At 48.6% G+C, this 22,389-nt stretch overlaps 1 protein-coding gene and 1 long non-coding RNA gene across 5 annotated transcripts; one reads left to right on the top strand and one right to left on the bottom strand.

The window, feature by feature from the left end:
* Positions 1 to 274: 274 nt before the first annotated feature.
* GATA3 (GATA binding protein 3) lies at positions 275 to 21,295 on the bottom strand. Of its 4 annotated transcripts, none has more exons than XM_074869730.1 (6): positions 21,123 to 21,295; positions 19,871 to 20,489; positions 16,643 to 17,179; positions 13,471 to 13,616; positions 7,910 to 8,035; positions 275 to 1,710 (listed from the first exon to the last, which is right to left on the bottom strand). In XM_074869730.1, the coding sequence occupies exons 2-6, from the start codon at positions 20,109 to 20,111 to the stop codon at positions 1,426 to 1,428; spliced, it is 1,335 nt and encodes a 444-aa protein (XP_074725831.1). In that variant the 5' UTR covers positions 20,112 to 20,489; positions 21,123 to 21,295; the 3' UTR covers positions 275 to 1,425. The 4 variants fall into 4 exon arrangements, with proteins under 4 accessions (XP_074725831.1, XP_074725832.1, XP_074725833.1 ...); XM_074869731.1 differs by having other exon boundaries at positions 13,471 to 13,613; XM_074869732.1 differs by having other exon boundaries at positions 1,505 to 1,702.
* On the top strand, positions 20,498 to 21,880 carry LOC141943952 (uncharacterized). Its single transcript, XR_012629114.1, has 2 exons — positions 20,498 to 20,871; positions 21,290 to 21,880. It is a non-coding gene; the product is annotated as an uncharacterized LOC141943952 (long non-coding RNA).
* Positions 21,881 to 22,389: the final 509 nt, after the last annotated feature.

The raw sequence follows: 22,389 nt of genomic DNA, 5'->3' as shown, positions 1-22,389 counted from the left end.
GGGGGCATTTGAGGGACAGGGAGCACACACTGGACAGCGTGGTTAAACTAAAATGCAGTCTATTTATTTTTGAGGGGTTTTTTTCCCTTTGTTCTGTGAGGTTTTTTCATCAAGCCACCACAAAGGCTCCTTTCGCTGTCAGCATGAGCGCAGAGACACACATTCCCGTACCCGTGGTAACTACATAATAAATACCATCAAAACAATTTTTGAAAAAAAATTAATAAAGAAACATATTCCCTTTCCCATCCCCAAGCACAAAACACTTTTAAGTCAACAGAATTTAATCTAGTTTATTCTCAAAAAAAAAAAAAAAGGAGGAAAAAATATGAAAACAAAACAAAAAAAGCAGGTCTTATCACTAGCAGTAAATAAATTTGTACAACCATTCAGTCTGTATAATAGGATGAAATAAATCTACATCTTTCTTATTTTGGTGCGTTGAATTATACATACAAACAACAATTACAGGAACTTGTTCACAATGCGTATAGACCTGGAGAATGGCTATCTGAAAACCCCTTGTTGGCAATGTCCGCATGTTAACACTGATTGCCTGACACCATTGGTACTTCCTATGTAAAAGGCCCATGGCCCGAAATGAATGATCTCCCTACAGGTTTTATTTATTTAGTTATTTAGTTAGTTAGTTAGTTAGTTAATGCATCATCAAAACCGTTCTAGCCAGCCCCCTCCCCCTCCCCGGAAACGAAAAAGAAACTGAAAAAAAAAACAAAAAAAAAACAAAACAAAAATAAAATAAAAGGAGAAGACATGACTGGCAGTTGGTCCATTTGTTCGTAAGACCGCGTTTCCTCTTGGTCTGCATTGTTTGTTTTTCTGGTTTTTAAATTGTCCTCCCGTCCTCTTTTTTTTTCTTTTCCTTTTAAAAAAAAAAAATCTCTAGGAGTCCTTCATGCCTTTTTCTTTACAGCTCCCCAGATGCAATAAAGTCTTCCTCAAATGTACAGTATTTCTTACAATATAAGTTATATGCAATGTTCAGCATTTTTTATTTTATTTTATTATTTTTTTTCACAGCACTAGAGATCCTGTCCAATAGGGAATGCAAGTTCTGAATGGCTTATTCACAAATGGTATCCAGATTCAGTGGGTAAGAATACATAGACGCCATAGTGAGTTCCTTTAAAAAGTGGCAAACATCACTTTTTTAAAACTTTTTTTTTACTTTTTTCTCTTTTTTTTCTTTTTTTTTCCTTTTTTGTGCTTTTTGTAGTTTTTTTCTGGGTTTTTTTTTTTTTCTCTCTTACGCCTTCAAATAACTTTTTTTTTTTTTTTTAATTCTTTTTTCCCCCTCCCATTTGATTTGGGACGTCAGACCCATAACCACACGCCTGCAAAAATGCAAGTATATAAAGTAAATCTCATTTTGAGACTGTAAGCATTCAGCAGGGGAGTCTCTCGCTAACCCATGGCAGTGACCATACTGGAAGGATGATGAGGTCCAAAGGAGAGGCTGGATGGAGGATGCATCGGTGTTGGTGTAGTCAGCATGTGGCTGGAGTGACTGAAAGGTGAAATGTGGCTGATGGAGGACATGTGTCTGGACAGGGCGGCAGGGTTAAAGGAGCTGCTCTTGGGAAAGTCTTCAAGGTTGTCATGGACCTTTTTGCACTTTTTGGATTTGCTAGACATTTTTCGGTTTCTGGTCTGAATTCCTTCTTTCTTCATAGTCAGGGGTCTGTTAATCTAAACAAAAATCAATTATTTTTTTTGTGCTTCCATCCCTTCTCCCCAAATCACCATGGGATTCATGTACCCCATGCCCAGGCAGTCCCAGGTAAGTGCCCAGGACCAGCTGAACAGCCAGCAGCCACCCTCCTCCCCTTGCACACCTCATGTGCCACAGCTACACAACTCTCCCTCCCCATCCCAAAATTCAGATCCCACCAGAAAATCCCAAGTTTGGCTGAAATTTCTGAAGACAAAAGGACAGAAGACTGCTGGCAGAGCCTCACAGGAGCAAAACATACCCAAATAACTTGCAGCAGCTGAAAAATTTCAGCTATCTGCACATTAGGTAATTGCACCATGTTTAGGAATGAAACCAATCATTATCACCTTGAAATATTCCCTGCAGACACTGTCTCACCCTGAGGCTTCCTGACTGATCTAAAACCATTAGCAGCAAGAGCTGCTGGGATTTCAGTGCTACGAGGGGTCTCAAACTTTCACAGTGGCATTAGGAAGCTCAGCAAACCCTTCAGAAAAACAACAGGTATTTGTCTTATTTTTCTTCTTTGGAAATATTTTGTTCTGACCCTCCTTTCAGGTTTACTTTAGCCAATCTGATTTTATTTCTAAAGCCTTCCAGGGTTTTTTTTGGGGGGGGGGCTGAAACAGGTATCTGTGGTGCCCAGCAGAGCATTTTCTACTTGCCTGAAGACACATCTTTAGGAAACCTAAGCATTAAATTCTCCTGCATGAATTTACACAGCAACAATGACCATCCGTACACCCACCAAGGTTAGGAAATGGTAGCAAAAGGTCTGTTGAACCTCCTGTAAGAAAATCCTGCTGCTGCATGGAAAGCCAGCATCACAACCTGCATTAGCACAGGGGCCGTGGAAGCCCCAAAGACCACACTTGGGAAGGGATTTATGCATCCATAATCCATAAACATCCTTAAACATCTGGACTTGGGAGGCTATATGGGATGTTACACAGGTCTTGCACTGGCTCCTCTGCAGAATTTCACCCATAGCAGAAGGCAGGAGAGCCCAGCAAACTCCCTGGGGGCTGAACACCACTTTTCATAATAAATGTGAGCACACGACAGTGCTGATGGGTATTCTGCAAAAGGGAGAAAAGGGGGAAAAAATGGATCTGCTATCCACCGACAACCACTGTCTCAACCCTGGTGAAGGACAATGAAAAGAGGTTCCTGCAAGGGTCCTGAACAGATTTTCATCCATAAGATCTTAAATCAGCACAAGGGACAAAGCACTCCCTTCTTCCATATCACAACAGTTTTGCTTCTTGCTTATCAGCCACTGCTTGATGCCTTTCCTCACAGCATGGGTATCATTCATGGATTTCTCTCTCTGGGAAGGCAGGGATACAATAGTTCTCTGATACATGTGGGGATGGAGGCATGGGGAGAGGAAGGACCAGCCCATCTGCTCCAGTTTAGGCATCCCAAAGTTCATCATCCCAGTCTGAATTAGTGACTCCAGGCTCTCTGTACCAGCAGTGATGGGAATCTTCACCTCATCCTAAAAATGGGTGAATAAAAGGCTGATTCCACTACCTCTGCATAAAGGGAACCAGAGGGAGAATCCCTGCTTGCTAAAAGTTGGAAGGAGGAATCTGCCCATGCACAGCCCAACAGCAGCCCTGGGGCAGCAAGAAGCAAAAACCTCAAATGTCATGGACTTTAAATACGTCACCCGCCTCCCTGGCTTCCTGTCCTCACTGAAGGAACAGGATACACACACAAGGAAGGCCCTTTGCTCCAACTGAACATCTGGGATGGGAAATCTTTGCCTGGCCTGTTTTAAGTCAGTCAGCAGGGATGTGCTGCCCAAGTTCAAAGCCAGGAGACAGCCCCAAGTGAGCCCCACCAGGCAGCAACGTTAAAGGAGACGTTGAAGACCCATCCCTCATGAGTCCAACTCAGATCCAGGGAGGCACACACGAGCCCCAGCCTCCCCAGCTCCTAATGAGGATTTGCATCATGACACCAAGGCTCAGGGGCAGCCAGAATTGATTTCCAGGTGGAGCAGCAAAGGTGCAAGCTCAGGAGCTGGTGGTGACGAAGCAAGAATAGTCTGGTGCTGGGACTGGGACTGTGCTGGCTCTTAGGACAATGACCACTTCCTCAAAGCAACATCTCTCATGTTTCACTCAATCGCTAAGAGCAGATTGGCCCAGGCCATGATGAAACTTAAGGATGGGAATACCAGTGTTGCTCAGGACGGTGACAAAGCCATGGCCAGCTCCACAGCTGGGGTCAGAGACGCCATCCAAGCTGTTAGCTGGACACATCATTGCAGCGTACATGGTCTCACCCTCCTAACGGGTACCTGACCCAAATGTCAATCAGATAAGGACTTAGATAAATATCAGGAGGAGTGGGACCAGCACAGTCACAGCAGCAAACTGAAAAATTTTTCTAGTGACTTCAAAGACCAATCACAGCAGAGTTAAAGTGGTCCCCAAAACATCAAAGCCATGGACCCATCTCTGGTTTTGGGGTAAAGAAACGAGAGACCCATAGGGAAGACCTTCTCAATGATAATTCATCGTGATAAAAATGACAAACACATGCTAAATTAAAATTAAACCAGCCCAATGCATGTATATGATATTCATTAATTGCAGATGGAGCCAATTAATTATGGGCAGGAATTATGCTCTTTGTTTTATCACATGCAAAATACTGACTGCTCTGCTCTTGGGATGCATAGCCCTGTTTTTGAATATTGTGAAAGGCATTTTCTGAGGACTTTTACCAAAAACAATGGCAACTCACTCATTTTTATGGGCACAGGCGAGTCTGCTGTGCACCTCCAGCAAAGTATACTCTGACCCATCCCTGAAGTGAGTGAAGGCTCATCCCGCTTCTCAGAAGGACTAAAATAGCAAGGATGAGAACCTCACATTCATCAGATCAAATCCAGGGGATAGTCTTAAACATTATAGGTCTGATCTTGCTCTGACTGAAGACAATGGGATTTTGCCATTGACCTCAATAAGGTCCTGTCACTGAAGCGGATTTATCCTTCAGACATAGTCATTACAATGTTGGGTTAATCTTCCAGGCTGGCTGTATCTTAGAAAGCACTCTAGGATGCCACAGGATGAAAGGCACCGTATCAATGTGAAAAATTAGTCATTGTTAATACTGGTGTTAATGGAGCCGGCTCTTGTTGAAGTCAGTGGGGGAAATGCCAGTAGCTTCTCTAAATGCACCCCAAGACTATTATGATTATTGCTTATATCCTACTGACAAATGGGTTTGCTTAAGCTGTGGGAATCAACAGTAAAACAAACTGATATAGCCCCATGAATAAAATAGTCCCATAAAAAAAAAATAGCCTTTTCCCTGCAATCGTTCCTGGTGTGGACTTTAAAACTGGGTAAGTTTCGTCTTCAGATCAATCCATTAAAATAGCCTAATGATCTGAAGGTCCGTTAAAATAGCCTAATGATCTGAAGGTCCAAGAAAAATTCATTAAACCCAAAGAAAAGACAAAATGGGTGGAGGGAGTGAAAAAACAGCCAGGAATTTGCTACAGCCTAGCCTGAAACAAGGTAAAGGCATCTTCCAAGGGCCGAAGACCTTGCACTGGCATTGACACAAAGTCTGTGCAGAAACACTCAGCTGCTTGGGAGGAACACGCTACGATGAGCCTCTCTATTTCCGACACCTCTTCTAATGGAGAACTGATGCAGGTAAGATACATAAAGGGAGCAGGACCACAGTCTACACGAATAAGTCTCACACTTTAACAGACCAGAACAATTTACACCAGCCGAGGAACCTTGTCCACATGCAACCACCAAACTTCCTCCCTGTCTTGAGTTGATGAAAGGATGATGCTGGTGCCCTTCACCAAGCAGTTAGCACAGCTCCCTAGGTCCTGCCTCCCAGCAGCCAAAAAGAGAAGACATCTCCGTGAAGCCACCCCTGCCTTACCACTCGTCACAAAAAATTCACTCCTATTTAGCTTCTGAAGCACAATGTGACCCTCACAGTCACAGACTCTAAAGCCATTTGGGCTGTAGAATAATGCTTCGATGCTCTGCCGTCGTGGACCTTTAAAGTGGAGGGTGGTATGTCAAAGGACGATTGGCTGTGATGTTGCCTGTTTCTCACCGCAGTAATAACTAAGCATCATCTTAAAAAAGTAAAACCAAAAGGATCTACCCACTCATAGCCAGATTTTAGTATCCTTGCCTAGTTACATTGCTGCACACAGTATCTCAGTCCTCTAGGGGTTTCATTTAAGCAGGTCCCATTAATGGAGTTGCTCATAAGGCAAGATACTACTTGACTTTGGTAAGTAGCTGTGCTGAGCTTTTAAGCAGCTGTCAGTGTTTTTAATGAACTTGAAAATGGTTCCAATGTGCTCAAGGCCTGCCCCATGTCACAAATTTCACAGCTGGATCAGAGTTTCCCTAAACAGCGGATCTAGAGGTCAATTCAGGACGATTAGGTTCACAATGTTAGCGTGAAAAAGAGAAGGATGTGCTTTTGCAGGCTCCTTTCTGGAGAACCCCAGCACCCAGGCACCATTCTAGACACCTTAGGGGGGATTCCTCCAGGCAGATGTCTACAATGCAGGTAGACATATCTGAATTCATCATCCTGCCACCTTTTGTAGTCATGGGAAGAAACTACACCACCTACAAGTCATCTCATCCAAACAAAAGCATCTCCATCAGGTCCAACCAATGGCACCTGAGAAGAGCCTGTTTTCTTCAAAGGGCTTTGCTGGGGTACAGGGGGAGTAGTTCAAGTATACGTCTCCCTATAGGTCTCTGAAGTTATGTTATTTAAGTCCTACCACTGATGGCTACAAGGCCAAAATGAAAATATAGCACAAGCATAGATTCCTCCAGTGAAACTGGCTGACCTTGTTCCCTTCTTGCCATGAAAATAGCAAACAGAATATTTTTCTTGTGATATTCTGAGAGCTTTCACTCCGGGTCCAACCCCTTTGTTTGCAGTGATCACACTGAGAGTTTGATGACAAGCTTTGCTTGCTACATAAGACTCAAAACATGCTGAGACGCCTGCCCACTAAAGGGTAAACACATTTTCCTTTTTTCCAACAGAGATGCCTCTCACAGAACAGGTGAAAAATTAGCCTAGTTGGCTTTTTTTTCTACTTAATCCAAACTTGTTTACTCATCCCAAGAAACCAAAGAGCTTGAAATAACAAATGGAAGGGACTGAGACACCACAAGGGTTGGGTGCTCCATGAAACCCGATCTGTCTTTGATGTGTTTGCGTGGGTGGACATGAGGGCAAAACACAGCCCAAGATTTCTAAATCAAACATAAAGCAAACGACCACTAGGAAAAAAAAAAAAAGTGATATCAAAGCAGAGAAATTGAAAGTCTTTTCCTTCTTCTGACATAATAATTATTCTAATGCCACATGTGGAATGAGAGTAACAGGAGTAGCCTTAAGACTCTTTTATTAGCAGTATTATTTGGTAGAAGACTTTTCAGATCCCTTTAGCTCTTTCCCTGGGGCACATATCCCTGGTTCCTGCAAGCTGGCTTTGCATGGAGATATTAGATTAAATCTGCCAGCCATTTCATTTCATTTTTCCTTCCCTTCCATGACAGACACTTTAAAATTCACATCACAGGTTGAGCAGACTCTGCAACCCGCTAACTAAATCAAGTCCTTTTTGGTTTAGGAATCGCTTGCGTCAATCGGGGCAAACACAAGACCTAAATAGATCATCTTTGGGGACGGGTGGAGGGATGGGACAAAGGCAGCCACAAACCCAAGAAAGATCTAAATAGTTGCTGGCACATTTTGCTTTTTTTCCGGAGTTTGTATTTGCTGGAGGAACCAAGTTACACATAGAAGGGGTATCGGCTTGCAGGACGGCGTGTTGTCTTTTCCAACACACTGAGCCCAATCAGCAGTGGATAATGTCTCTCTGTGTTGATCTACCCCTCCCTTCTTGGCTGAGGCATGGGAAAGCTCTAACATTACCCATGGACAGCCTGTTTTATGCCTCCCGAAGTCAGATCAGCTATATTTGAGGCGATGCGGACTCATCGCTCCAACCCCCAAGGTCCCCAAAGGGATAAATGAGGTCTCAGCACCACCCGAGACTGGAAATCCTTAAGTCAAGGAAGAGTTTGGACCAGAAAACACCAAAACTGAGGCCCCGTTATCAAGTGTTACAGTCACACTTACATTGTGCAGCTTGTAGTAGAGCCCACAGGCGTTACAGACAGGATCGCCGTTGGCATTTCTCCTCCACAGGGTGGTAGTGGTGGTCTGACAGTTTGCGCAGGACGTGCCCGCCCTTCTGGCTGCAGACTGTGGGAAGGAGGGGGAGAGACAGGGGAAGAGAAGGAGAGGGAAAGAAAAGCACCCATGTTAAAAAAAAATAAAAATAAAAAAGATGCCATCAGCAGTATTTCTGAGAAGGAAAACATCAGCCCTGCAAGACTGACGCACATCAGCAGAGGCCTCCAGAAACTGGCTTGTGAGAACAAATAATCATTCTGAAAAAAATCCCCAAGGTACTTTAATCCCAAATTATATATGAACTGAATCAGGTGCCAAAGGGCATCCTAAAAGTGAGTCCTAAACCTCTGATAGAACTCATCAAAAATTAGCAGCGCTGGCACAGCCCATTCCAGAGGGGAAAATATTATTTAAATGCCAACATGTCTTTCCATCTTAATTCTCTCAGACCCCCCAGGGGTCTAATTCTGCAGTCAGGGCCTGAACCGACAATTGCTGGAGTCAACAGCATGAGTCACGCCGGCTCCAGCGAGCGCCGGGTGAGACCCGCGCTGAGCTTGGTGGGCAGCTGCTCGCCGGGTCCGACCGCAAGCACTGCCCGGTCCCGTAAATTCAGCTCAGCTTCAAAGGATACGGGCTCCAGATCGGAAATAACACTGTGGCAAAGAGCGAGAATCCCGACTTTTTAATTACACCCTTTTGCAGCCTGAACCTTCATGTTTATTTAAGGATTGGTAATGAGCCTGAAAGAATTTACCATTTCATAAAGGCGGAACAAGAAAAAAAGTCTACGTGTCAAGGTGTATACAGAAGCTTTTTTGTTAGCTGTGATAATGATTTGGCAAAACCAAATTTAGCAAAGTTGCTCTTCTTTCATGTGCATGAATTCATGCTTATCACTCAAAAACTGTAAGTTTAGCAAACAAATTGTTCTTCTGCCGCTGAAGGAGGAAAAGGAGTTTGCAGACTTCTATGTGAACATGTATGCATGTTTGCGTGTGTGCAAGTGCCTACAGCTCCTAAAAAAAGACCTTTAGATCCCCGTCCTATCTCTTCTTCATCAATATGACACAGTCCCAGAGCTCTGATTTCATCCCGATGCATTGCTTTCAATGGGACTGCTCATGTGCTTAAAGTTAAAACATGTGCTTAAGCGATTTGCCAGATCATAGCAATGCTTGGCACCTTGCAGAACTGAGCCTTTAATGCTCTCTTTTGTGCTCTTACTGTTTCAAATTTACCCCTCACCCCACACAGCCGCACACTGTAGCACATCCAACATTTCAAAAAAAAAAAAAATACCGCATCTTTGGATACCGTACAACAAACCCAAAATGCAAACATGGACACTGGCACAGTGCTAGCATTAATACCAACTCTTGTTAGGTCATGTTGCAATTTTAATCATAATTGAATGTGGCGTAGGTGGAGAGAGGACGGGTTGGTTTTGCTTTAGATAGAGTAGGATTTTTTTTTTCTTTTAATTAGACAAAAAGGACTGTCTATAAAATAAATGTGATGCCCATGAGCATTAGGAAGCATCACAGAGAGCCTGATCTGACAGCAAGGGGCCCTGACCAGCTGCCCATGAGGACAGTTTCATTTCGCCTGACCAGAAACCATGCTGAAACGAGCTGATCTTAAGCCCAATGAGGCCTCTAGCTGACTCCTCTGTGCCGATGACAAGCAGGAGCTAGGAACGGCACAGGGGTCTTTGGTTGCAAAAATCCCAGCACCAACAGGAGAAGCTGAAGCATCCCACCACAAGCGGCAGAGCCCCCAACAGATGTTCACACACACGTCTTGGTCCTGTCCTCCTCTGGACCATGCCACGGCCCCAGAATTTGGTTCCCACCAAAATCACTGGGTTAATATGCGTTCTTCAAATGCAGCACAGACACAACAGCTTGCAGAGCCGGGCTCTCGCCAAGACCCAGGGGACGAGTCTGCAGGTCTCTGACCCCCCCAGCTCCTGCCAGCCATCACGGGTGGCTCAGAGGCTGGATTGAGGCTCTCAGTGGCAGCTTTGCCCTTATCAGACCCAAAAATCATGCCTAAGGAAATTTCTAAAAACCAGTGATATTTGACTCAGCCCACACAGGGGAAACATCCCCTTTGAAGATATTTGGGGTTTCTACACGGCGCTCGCCGTAATTTCTCTTACAGCAAGTGTGTTTAAAAGGCACGCCTGGTCACCACCTTGCTACCTTCAAACAAACTCTGACATTAAATAAACGAATAAATCACAACATCTACTGTCTTCTCTAAAACCTTTCCATCTGCCGTGTTTCCTCTACAAAAATTCAGTGTCCGTTAGCTGAATATTTTAAACTCTCTGCTCTTTCGGTCCCAGACTGTACCTCTTATGCTGTACCAACTTACACCGGAGACACCGGCAGTGGGCAGGAAACAATGAATAATAACGCTATTGTAAAATCTCCCAGCAATGGCATCCACTGACGCTAATCACCGACCTGAGCCTGGCCATGTAAGTAATGGGATGACTAATAGGGTTCCCCATATCATCTGTAGGACCGGACCCCATGGCCTGGCTGCATGTGAGCAAGGGGACAACTTCATAAGCACTAGTAGTGACAAGAAGGTGCAACTGAGGATGGTGCTGGAGGAACCAAGCACTGATAAAGATGCTAAATTAAGGGGCATTTTCAGTGTCTGGATTTATATGGGGTACCCACAAAGCTGCAAGCATCAGCACCCTAAAATAAGACTGCACATGCATGGGCCTTCTGAGAAATTGGCTATAATCCTCCCAAAACCAGCATGGCTGGACACGGAAAGGGAGAGCTCTGCATCCACATGGGCAGGAAAAGGAAGAAAATCCAAAGGAAGGTTTTATCTCAGCAACAGAAGTGACGGGGCTGCCACTGGCTTCAACGGGGACAGGAACGGTCTCCGAGAGGGCTGTAGCCATTTTAAGCAGAACAGTGGCATGGTACCACCTGCGCATTCCCAGTGCCCCTGCCAACATCTCCAGATCTTCCACCTTCCTCCCAAAGCTGACCTGCTTGAGCCCCCTCGACCAGCAAAGCTCCATCTGTCTCCTCTAAAATAAGCCCTTACAAAGACACGCATTGAATTTAATAAGGCTTGAGCTGGGTTCTCAGCATCTAAGGATTTATTTGCCTTCTCTCTCCAACCCATCAAAGTCCTTTCATTAGTTCCAGTGTGCCCAGGATCAGAGCCTACAAAACCAGCCCAAGGTCACGCAGGAAACTTGCGGCAGAGGGAGAGGAACGTGCATTGGATCCCCACCCCGAGCCTCCATCCCCACGCCACTCGCTTTCACAAGTCAGGAAAGATCAAGTCAAGCCACAGACACACACATATCTACACCTATGCACACAAAATGCAAATGCAGGCCCAGCTTCAGTGCCTCTGATTTTTTTTTTTTTTTTTTTTTGGAGGTTAGCAAGGGAAATTAGTATAGATGCAAACAGCATTAGAAATGTTTCAAAAAATCAGAAGTTCCCATTTAGCAAAGGCTGCATTCAAAGAATGGGAACTTTTTTGTAACTTAAACTTTAACTAAAATACCCAAGATTTAAGTGATTATGCAAGACAAGAGCTCTCTTTTCTTTCTCTTTCCTTCTTTCCTTCTTTCTCTTATTTTTTTTTCCCCAAGAATGACCTTTTACAATGTATTTATTTATATAGTTCATTTTAAATGTGCCGGGCTGAGGGTGACTCGGGACATTCTTTCATGGTTCCATCAGACACTTTTTGAAAGCTCTCCCCCCCTTTCCAGCCGCTTTCCTATTCTGCCTCCCCCTCCGCTTGTTTGGATACGCTCAAGCTCCTGTGTGTTTGGACTGGGGAAACGGAGCTGTTGTTTAAGAGTTATCTCCAGGGCTCAGATATCCGGCAGCTTTTTCCTAGGAAGTTAACTTTACACATAAAGAGAGAACGAGGAAAAAAAACTAAAAAAGAAAACGAAGTGTGTGTGTTTAAGACAGAAGGGCCGGGGGGGAGGAGGAGAAGAGAACAAGAGAGCTGCCTAAAAAATTTAAAATCCCAGCCTGTACTTCCCTCCCTAGAAAGCTTTTCCTTTTTTCTAACAAGGCTATGAAAGATGAGGGAGACCAACGTTTTCCTATATGGAAAAAGCCCATATAGGAAGGCACAGAGTGGTTTCGCCCATAGGAAGTTTGAGGGTAGAGGAGCAAACACGCATCTTCCCCAAAACCCACACAGCCAGGCAGAGCCGACACCGCTGCCCCTCGCAGCGTAACCCCTCCTGGGGCCGTATCCTGCAAACGCTTCCTGGTGCCTGTGGGAATAAAGCCGGTCTAATTTTGCGGGCGTCTCACAGGTGAGGAAGCTGAATCCATGCTTAAGAATTGCCAGACCAAGGCCGTGAGCACCTTCACGGGGAACACCCCTCTCCTGCCTGCAGGACCCGGCCATGCCAGCCACAAGCCTCACGCAACCGGCCAGATCCATCCATCAGCTCAGAAACTCCGTGGAGGAACAAGAGCCACTTTTCCTCTGCATTTTGAGCAGCCCTCAGGAGCCCATCCACGTCTTTAATCCTAACGAAAGCAAACGTGCCTCGATGCGAAACATTCAATAACTTCCCAAGAAGGGAAGGTTTTTTTTTTCCCCCACTTGATATACTTTCCCCTTGTGGTTTGCCTGCATTTATTAGCCATGCCCACAGCTTCCAGACCTTTTTGTGGCTTCCAGGGAAATTCATAAATAGATCACTGGGGATGCTGTAACATATTACCTGTGTGTAGTACAGTCGTGAGGTTTGCAACTATTATTTCAAATATTTACCCGCGCATTTTGTCTTCCTTCAACTTCTGCGGCCCCAGGCGCGCGCTCAGCTTTGCACACTCACCGGGATTTGCCATCCCCTACCTTGTGTTCTTGCTCACACCGACTTGGAGGCGAATGACAAAATTTGAGACCCACATGGCTCAGGTACAAATGACCACACCAGGCTGAAGTGGCACTAGGTCCATCAGCCAAGCACTTTGCAGGACCAAGGTCCAGCTGATGCCCCAGTGGCACCAGGTACCGGCATGACACCACCAGCTGAGGGGGATGGAGACACACTTGGGAAGGAGAGGACAGCAGTGTGAAGAGCCCAGGAGAAATCCTGTTCTCCTGATAATCTCTTTGGTCACTAGGAAATGATTACTCTGCTCTTAGTCCCTGGAAAGAGCTACTGTCCTTGGGTCGCCACCCAAAAGTGCTGTGCGGAGGCATCTGTCCCATTGCGACTTGGGAGAAAACTCAGTTCTGGTTTGCAAGAAGCCCTAGATCTTGATTTTTTAACCTGTTTTGCAGTTTGCAAGAGGATCAGACAACTGAGGCCCACAGTGGCTGGGAGCACGTCTCCAAGCATCCCCCCCTTCTAGCCCTCTGATGCAGTGGGACCAGATTTCGAAGCTGGCTGAGCTTCCCTGTCCATCCCAAGCTGCAGACAAGAAGCAAAAGTTGCAGAAGAAGAAAAAGAACGAATAAAAAAGGAGACTCACCAGTCTTCTCTTGGGTTTGATCAGGGGCCGGTTCTGCCCATTCATTTTGTGATAGAGTCCACAGGCGTTACACAAATAGTGCCCGGTGCCATCTCTTCTCCACAGAGGGGTTGAGGTAGCCCCACAGTTTACACACTCCCTGCCTTCTGGAAACAAGAGAGCACATAGTTCACTTAGGGAAAGCAGAGGTAAAAGGGGCTGGGGAAAGCCCTCAAAAAAATAAAAACAATCCCCCCGAGAGACCCAGCCATGCCAGACACTGCCAGTCCTCTCCAAGCTCAGGATGTCCAAGCAAGGGTCCAAGGCCATGGCTGAGAGACATCCCTGGCACAGGCTGGGGGGAGTCTGGTGGGGCCTGATCCTGTGCGCCTCCCCAGCACCACCCCGCAGGCAGCATCAGGCCTGTGTCTCAGCGTAACAGGGAAGAGGGATGGTGACAATGACAATCCAAACCCCATGGTGACTTGAGGGACTCCCTGAAGAAGCTCTCACCCCTCTCACAGGTCCCTCCTTTTCGGGGGGATGGGGATGACTGACAATTCCCCCTCACCTCTGGATTAAGGGCTTCTACACCCCTTCAGACCCCATGTTGCCACATAGACCAGACAAACTTTGGTAGGCCCAGCAAGGAGCCTCCAATCCTCCCCCCCTTCCCCTAGATGGATGGATACCAAATTTAAGTCCATATACCCCTTTTTGACGTGTATGAGGACCCCAGGGTCACTCCCTGAGCACTGCCCCAGCTCCCAGGGGGGTGCATGAGCCTGGGGAGGTTCTTCATTTGGCCTCAGTCAAAACATATCAAGGACCTCCAAAATAATCACAGACCAACAACCAAAACACGTCCCCGGCCCCAGCCGATACACAAACACTCTCCCAATATCTGCTATCGATTAATTTGCAATTAAGTTTCCACCACCCAACTTGTGGAAACCCCTCTGGCTTCCCCATCAAATCTGCAGCCTGATGGTCCATCCCTGATGTTTAGGATCCCAAAAAGCTGCGAGTCTGCCTGAGCCCTTTCCCTCCTTCTCCTTTTTGGCACCTCTCTAATCTCTCCCCGGTTATTGGGGGGGGCAAACGACACACTCCCCCAGCCCACCGGCTCCCAGCTTAGAGGAGGGAATTGGAGGGGTGCAGGCATGCCTCTCAGCTACTTTCAGAGGGTGAGTGGTTTTTTTGTTGGGTGTTTGGTTTGTTGAGGTGTTTTTTTTCTCGCACCTAATGACATTGCTGGCCCATCTGAGAGCAGCAGAAGACCTCAGCCGGCCAGAGCAGAGCTAACTCAGCACAGAGCCGGCTCCCCGTTGCCCCAGCCCGCGCTGCGTTCGAGCAAGAGGCATCCGCGCCCTAACCACAAACGGCAACCGTTTTTCCAGAGCCTTTGCACTAAACCCCTCTCCTCTCACCCCCACAACAAAAAAAAAAAAAAAAAAAAAAAAGACATTTGCAGCCGTTTCTCCCTCTTTCATCCTGAAAAAACACCCCCTCCCTCCTTTTCCTCCAGCACTAACCCTCTTTGTCTGCGAGCTTCCCAGCTTGCTAAAATCAACTTTTAAAAAAAGAAAAAAAAAATAGGTGTTGCTGCTGGGGTTGGTTTATCACGAACCGCAGATGTCTCTCTAGAAGGTAAAGTAACAGAAAGTGGTAAAAGGAAAACAAGAGGTCGGGCGGGGGGGTGAAGGGGAGGGGGGGGGAGGCAAGACGGTTTGAAAATACCGCGCAGCCGGTGCCCCGGCGGGAGCTGCGGCTCGGCGGGCGGCCGGGGGAGCACAGCACCGCCCGGCTTGCACCAGGGGCGAGAATAAACCGGTCCCTACCCCGACACAGCACCCGGTCCGTACCGGGACCAGGCGGGGAGCCGCTCCCGTTAATACCCTGATCGTTTTGTTCCCCTCTGGTTAAACGGGGCAGCCGCTCCGGGGCTGTTTGAGTCTCTGTCCCTCTCTTTTGTTTCACTCCATCTCTCTCTCTCTCCTGCTTTCATGTACAAAACATACAGGTCTGGGTTTTTTTGTCACTCTAACCGCATCCGGACTCTATTAAAGTTCCTGGCGCTGGATAAACAATGCAACTGTCGCGTGCAGCAGTCTGAAAATAATTGGATTAGCTCAAACATATCAGCTAAATAGAGACAGTCCCTGCTCAGACAGACAGAGTAAATGTCACCCTGGAAAAACCCTGAAAACTGATCTCATTCATGCCAGGCAACCCTGCAGCAGCCTCCTCGGAAAAAAAAAAAAAAAAAAAAAAAAAAAAAAGAGAGAGAAAAAAAGTAAAAAAAAAAGAAAAAAGAAAAAAAAGAGTTTTGACTAATCGCCCTTTCCTCTGCACATACACACACACACACACACAAACACACCCCCCTCGGCTCACACACTACCCCTCGGTGCACACACATGGCCAAGCACGGAGTGTTCAGCCGTCGGGAGCCGGAGCCGCGCAAACCGACCCCCGTACCCCTCCCCTGTCCGCGGGGTGCGCACAGCGCTGGGACCCCCCCCAGCTCCCCCCCCCGAGCATCACAGGGGAATGTTTTGGGGGTCTTGCATTAGGGGTGGCCAAAGCCCCGGGCACGGAGCGGGATGGGACCGGGGGTTGCATGAGCGAGCCCCCCCCAGCCCCAGGGACATCCCCCCTCCCCCCCCTCCGCATCTCCGGGCGCCGCATGGGAGGGAAGAGGCCCTGGGAAGAGCGAGGCGGAGGGCAGGCGGGGGAAATTGGCCGGGATTTAGTACCATTATTAAAATACAGAAGAGATACACTAATGCTGCGGTTCCCTCGGTTTCGCTTCCTCCTCAGGCGCCGCAGCTGAGCGCACCGTAGGCGCTGGGGGTGGCGGAGGGGGCCGGGTCGCCCCCGGGGCAGGACCCTGCGCCAGCGCGTGGGGGGGGAGGTTTGGGGTCCCTGGGCCGGCGTGCCTGGGGTTGTACCCCCAGCCCGGGTGGACCAAGGGGGAGTTTGGTTATCAACTCATCAGTGCAACCTGTGGGAAGGTAAAGTCGTGTGTGTGTCCGGGGGCTCAGCCCCCGCTGCTTTCATCACACGGATGCTTGTGAGCATCCCTCTGCCTGCGGAGAGAGAGGGGGGCGCAGCCCTACCCCTTTGCCCCCCGTTTCCCCCCATAGCTTCCTCTCCCGAGCCACGAGGATGAAGAAGCCAGAAGCCCTACCTGTGCTTGACCGTGCTTTCGGTCGCGATTTACACCCGAAGCCGGTGGGCGATCCTCCTAAGAGGCTACTGGGGGGAAAAAGTCCAGAGCCATATTCTGGGACATACGGTGGGTAGGTAGTGATGGGGTGATGAGCGGAGGAGGTGGCTCCTCCTAAAGAAGCCATGCTGCTCCGAGAGTGAGAGGACTCCAGCTTCATGGTATCGGCCAGGGACACCTGGTATTTGATGCATTCCTTCTCGTCCTGCCGGGTGGAGCCGGTGGAGCCGGGGGTGGAGATGGACGGATCCGGGGACACATCTTTAGGAGGGGTCGGCGGGAAGGTGAAAAGGTGCGGGCTGGAGTGGCCGGCGGATAAAGTGGAAGAGGAGGCGGGTGGGTAGACGGAAAGGGGTCCCGGTGAGCTGTGGTGGATGGAAGTCTTGGAGAAAGGGCTGAGGTTCCAGGGGGAAGCGCTGTGGTGGCTGCTCAGCGCCTTGCTCCCGTCCAGCCAGGGCAGCGAGCCGTGCAGCAGCGGGGGGCGGCACACCTGGCTCCCTGCTCGGAAAAAAACACAGTGAAAAGCCCGTTACACCCCCTTTGCCACCCTGGCAAACCCGCCGGGGGGGTGCCGGACTGTACCCCCCCCTCCTCCTCTTTCCCAAAGGGCTCCGCACACGGGGGGAAGCAAGTAAAATTACACCTGATGCTGTAAACTGCCCTTTCAAAATTAAAATTTAAGAGCTACAATAGCCCCAGGTGGCAGCCCCTATTCCGCTCAGGACCGGGTCTGCGGGTCAGGACGCCCCCGAGCAGGGATGCCAGCCCCGGGACACGGCATTTGACGAGCCCTGCTCCACTTTTTCCCCTTTTCCAGACAATCCCACGCGGACTTTGAAGAGAAGATCCTGCGTGAAATTGCCAAGCCCCGACTGCAGAAATCTTTTTTTTTTTTTTTCCTCAGCTGGAAAATAATTTCCTGAATGCAGCCGTGGGCTATAAACCCTGGGAATATTCTGGCCAAACGAAGAAGACCAGAAGATGCCCACAGACATGGCAATAACCTTTCCAACAGAGCTGATGATAACCACCCGGTTTGTCTTTTTTTCTTCCATGAGGCTGAACAGAAATGTTGGACGGCTTTTTCGTGGCATTATGGCACACGCAGAGAGTACCAACTGTCTCAAAAGAAACTCTCCATCCCCTTCTTATGACAAGAGACCCTTCGCTTGTATTTTAAAATGCAGACCTGGACTATGGAAAAAACAATAAAATAAAACCACTAGATTTACGCAGTCAAACCTTTTTTTGTTTGGTTATGGGATGATGCCTAATATTTTAAATTAATCTCGGCCCTTGCTAAAAAAAAAAAAAAAAAAAAAGAAAAAAGAAAAAAAAAAGAAAAATATATCCAAAAAATCAGATCTACCCAAACCCACAGCAACTTGAGCAAATCGCTGTAAGCTGAAAAACACAGTTATTCAACTGGAAGAGAGCAGGTTTGCGCCTGCTAATGAAGCCCTGGAAACGCATTGACATCTAGAGAGCCTTAACCTCGGTAGGTATCGTGGTATGTGTATAGAGACTGCTAAATATACAGAAGGAGAGATGCAAACACAGATCTATAGAACCACAGATAGTTAGAGAGCTGGTGCAGTGTGGACACGTATGTTTGCATGGGAGCTTGTGTGTGTCTAGAAAATCTCCAAGCTAGTTTTCACCGTACCAGGCATTTGTGAACAATACTGAAAGTAACTGCTCGAAAGGAAGGGAAGGTGGGTTATACGAATAGAAAGGGTCAAGATTCATTATCTTCTCCAGGAAGTAACATAGTAAATAATATTCAGGCTAGATCAGAGAGACCGCATTTCCACTTTCTGCTGATATATTGGGGAAAAAAAAAAAAAAAAAAAAAAATGAAAAGAAAAGAAAAGAAAGAAAGGACAAAGGCTGCTGATCCTTAGAAATAATTGTTTTAAAGGGACTAATAGCAGAACAATGCAGTTACTGAGCGGAGCCTAATGCAGACTCGCACTCAACAAGTAGTTGAGGGCTGGGAGCAGCCCCCTGAACCCGTCTCGGCTCCATCTACACTCACTTGTCCCACTTTCTTCTCCTTGATTTTGGGGTGATTTCCACCGCAAACCTCGGGTGTTTAGCTTTCGCCACGACAGAGGTCACTGTCCAGCTTCACGAATCAGCATCTGCTTTTTTCCCTCCTTTTTTTATTTTACGCTTTTCCCTATTTTTCAACCATACAGGTAAACTCCAGCTATAAATACTGGATCTCTCCGATTCTTCATAAAAGATGGCACCAAAGCACTCATCCCTTCATCGACCTGGGCCCCATCGGCCTCAGGTATTTCACCTCCTTTCTAAAAGCTGTGACCCAGGAACAAAATTCACATAGTAGATCATTACCTTCCTGCAGGACCCTCAGGAAAATACACCAGGTCTGATACCTAATTACACCAAAGGATTTTTTTTTTTCTTCTTTCTTTCTTTCTTTTTCTTTCCTGTTTTTAACACACGCCGTGGTGCGGCCCTGGGTGCATGTGCAAAACTTTCAACCCAAGCCTAACAAGCTCAGCAAGTGCGAATGAAATAGCCCAAGCGTGAGGACAGCAGGGTCATTTTCACACCCTTGCTCTCCAGCTTGCTTTTCTTCTCCAGAGCAGCTTAATCGTGCAAAAACTAAACACCGTATGAAAACCCTAACTGTTAACCTAATTAAAGAGAGGGGGCGGGAAACTAAAGCGAAAGAGAGAGGGAAAGAGAAAGAAATCAAGAGAAATATGAAAGGGAAAGAAAGAATGAAGGAGAGCAGGAGAGACGGGGAAAGGGAGAGAGCAGAGAGAGGAGAGGATAGAAAGAGAGTAAGAGGGAAAGACAGGATGAGAGAAAGAAAGAGAGCAGGAGAAAGGGAGAAAGAAGTGTAAAGAAAGAAAGCTAGGAAGAAAGAAATAAAGAACGTTAAGAAGAGGGAAAGAAGGAAAGAGAGGACGATAAAGAGAGAAAGAGAAAGAAAAATTAAAAAACAGGGAAAGAGAAAGAAAGAAAGCCTGGATTTTGATTTATTTCCAATAAGCCAACCCCAAAATCCACCCGTGACGTGGTTTCCCCGCCGGCAGGAGAGGGTCTGCCCGACGGCAGCCGGGCCGGCGGGGCTGGGGGCAGCGCGGAGCCGCCGGGCCGGGACCGGGGCCGGGGCCACCCCGTGGGAGCCGGGGCCTCGGCGGGGACACTCACCGTGGTGGGCCGTGGGGTATCTCTGCACGGTGGCTCTCACGGAGTTGCCGTAATACGGAGGGACGGGGTTGCCTTGTCCGTCGATATTAAAAAGTACATCCACCTCCTCGGCGAGAGGATACTGCGTGGGGTCCATGTAGGTATGGCCAAGCGTGGGGTGATGCGAGTCCGGGTGCTGCCCATTGAGCACGGCCGGGTGGTGGTGGCTCACCCACCGCGGCTGGTCCGTGGAGACCTCCATCTTCCGCGCTCGCTGCTCCGCCGCTGCTCTTCCTCCTCCTCCTCCTCCTCAGCAAGGCGCGGAGAGCTTGAGATAGGAGGGGGAGACGGTGCTGGAGTTATGCGGGGCGAGGGGGGGAAGTGCTCGGCGAGTTTGGGGATGTTTCTGGTTAGGTTTGGTTTAAAGTGGAGGGAGGGGGGTTATGGTGATAAACGATCGATTCCAAAAAAAAAAAAAAAAAAAAAAAAAAAAAAGGAGAGAGAAAAAAAAGAAAAAAAAAGAATATAATAAAAATTTTTTTAAAAAAGGGAAAACAAACTCAGGGGAAAAAAATCTCTACGAAGTGAGATCCCCTCAGTATCTTCCGCTCTTTTGCAGATGTTTCTCTTCTTTGATCACCTGTAACGAGAAAGAGGAAAGGGAAGGAGCGCGGAGAGAGAGAGAGAGAGAGAGACAGAGAGAGAAACGTGCTTGAGAAGTTCTGAACTTTAGCACCTGACTTTTTAGGCAGGAGAAAACCCATCCCATCCCTCGGCAGCCATCCCTGGGAAGCGCCTGCTCTGCCCTGGACCCACCTCTCCCCAGCGCCTCTTTCTCTTTCGCTCTCTCCTCTCCCTGCTCGGAGCGGAGTCGAGCAGCTCTAACCGCGCTCCTGCCGCCTCAGCTCTTACTCTTGCTATTTTTTTTTTTTTTGGCTTTTTTTTTTTTTTGTCGTCGCGGTTGTTTGTTTATTTGTTTATTTGCTCCATTTGCACCTGAGAAGCTCCAGCGGCTTAAGCCGGTGAGAACCTGTGCCATTCGCTGCTCTGCAGCCTAGAGTCACTTTGATTGCTCATTAATTATTATGCAACCGAGAAAGGGGGGAAGAGGGGGAAAGAGAAGGGGGGAAAAAAAATCGAGGAGGGGGTGTAAAGGGATGGAGAAGAGGGTGGCGGTGAAGGGAAGGAGCGAGGAGAAAAGGAGGGAGGGAAGGAGGGAAGAAGAGGGGGAGGGGGGGGAAGCGACAAGTTGCTAAAGAAATTCCGCACAAACCTTGGTGGAGAAGCAGAATGTGACCCAGGAGGGATGAAGCTGAAAGTGCTTGATCAGATCAGATTGTGCTCGCTCGCTCGCCCTATTTTTTTTCCCTATTTTTTTCCTCCCTCTGTCTCTTTTTTTTTTCCTTTCTTTTTTTTTTTTTTTTTTTTTTTTTTTTACAGGGAAGGCATTCTTTCTGAAAGGAGCAGGATGGCGCCAGCCGGCTCAGTGCTTACAGACAGCTGTGGCGAGACGCAACTTAAGGAGGTTCCAGTGTCATAAGCCCGGGGGAGGCGGAGCCTGTCCCCGCCTGAGGAGGGGACCGGCGGGGCGCACCGGCCGCCTCCGCGCTGCCCCCGCCGCGCACCCGCGGGAACCCCCTTTTGCCAACTTATTTTAATTCTCCCCCCCTCCCCTTTTTTTTTTTTTTTTTTGTTTGTTTGTTAATTCTCCCTTTTTAAGGGCGGAAAAAAAGTTTTCCCGCTGGCCGGGAAACTCTGCGAATAGCCACTCCGGGAGGTCGTGGACGGGCTCGGTTTCCCCGCCGACCCCCCGGGGGATGCGAAGAGGGACCGGAGCCCCCCCGGGAGCGAGGCCGGGCCGGGGACTTGCCGGCAGGTGCAGGACCTCGGGGGCTGGCCACCTCTGCTGCTACACCGGCGGGCTGAGAGCCGCTCCGTCTCATAAAGGAGGGAATTATTATTCATTTTAAGGACACACGCGCAGAGAGACGGCCGCGGTTGGAAATAACACGATTTTGGGTTGTTTTCGGGTGTTTTGGTTTGGTTTGGTTTTTTCCCCCCCCCAGGAGGCTGCGCGGGGGCTGAGGGCGGGGGGGGGGGGGGGGGAAGGCTCCCGGGCCGGGAGGGACCCCCGGGCGCCCCGACCCCGCCGCCCCCCCCCGCGGGCTCCGCGCCCGCAGCACCGCCCGCGGGGCCGCCGCAGCCAATGGGGGGCGAGCAGGAGCCGGGGCGCCGGCCGCGGGAGGCGCTGATTGGCTGCTCGCCCGCGTCCCGCCGGCCGGCCCGGCCGCTGCCTTGAGCCAGGGCATCCCCTAGCGGCCCCGCCGGCACCGCCGCGCGGAGCGGAGCGGAACGGGGCGGAGCGGGGCGGAACGGGGCGGCCAGGGCAGGGCAGGGCAGGGCAGGGCAAGGCCTCCCCCCGCCCGCTGGTCCGGCAGGGGGGCAACGGCGGGACCGGGGGTCGGGGGCGGGCGGAGAAGGAGAGGGGCAGAGGAAAGAGGGAGAGGGGGAGAGAAGAGGGAAAAGGGAGGAAAGGGAGG

Source organism: Strix uralensis, chromosome 5, assembly GCF_047716275.1.
Source record: "Strix uralensis isolate ZFMK-TIS-50842 chromosome 5, bStrUra1, whole genome shotgun sequence".
Lineage (NCBI taxonomy): Eukaryota > Metazoa > Chordata > Aves > Strigiformes > Strigidae > Strix > Strix uralensis.
The sequence above is the reverse complement of the archived record's forward strand: the minus strand, read 5'-3'. Positions and strand labels throughout refer to the sequence as shown.

Bases quoted from the DNA above. Each gene is read 5' to 3' on its own strand.
- GATA3 (XM_074869730.1), bottom strand. From the start codon at position 20,111: ATGGAGGTCTCCACGGACCAGCCGCGGTGGGTGAGCCACCACCACCCG. The intron at 17,180-19,870 runs GTGAGTGTCCCC...TTTTCCGAGCAG, and splicing joins ATACCCCACGGCCCACCACG to GGAGCCAGGTGTGCCGCCCC. The intron at 8,036-13,470 runs GTGAGTCTCCTT...TCCTTCCCACAG, and splicing joins TCAAACCCAAGAGAAGACTG to TCTGCAGCCAGAAGGGCGGG.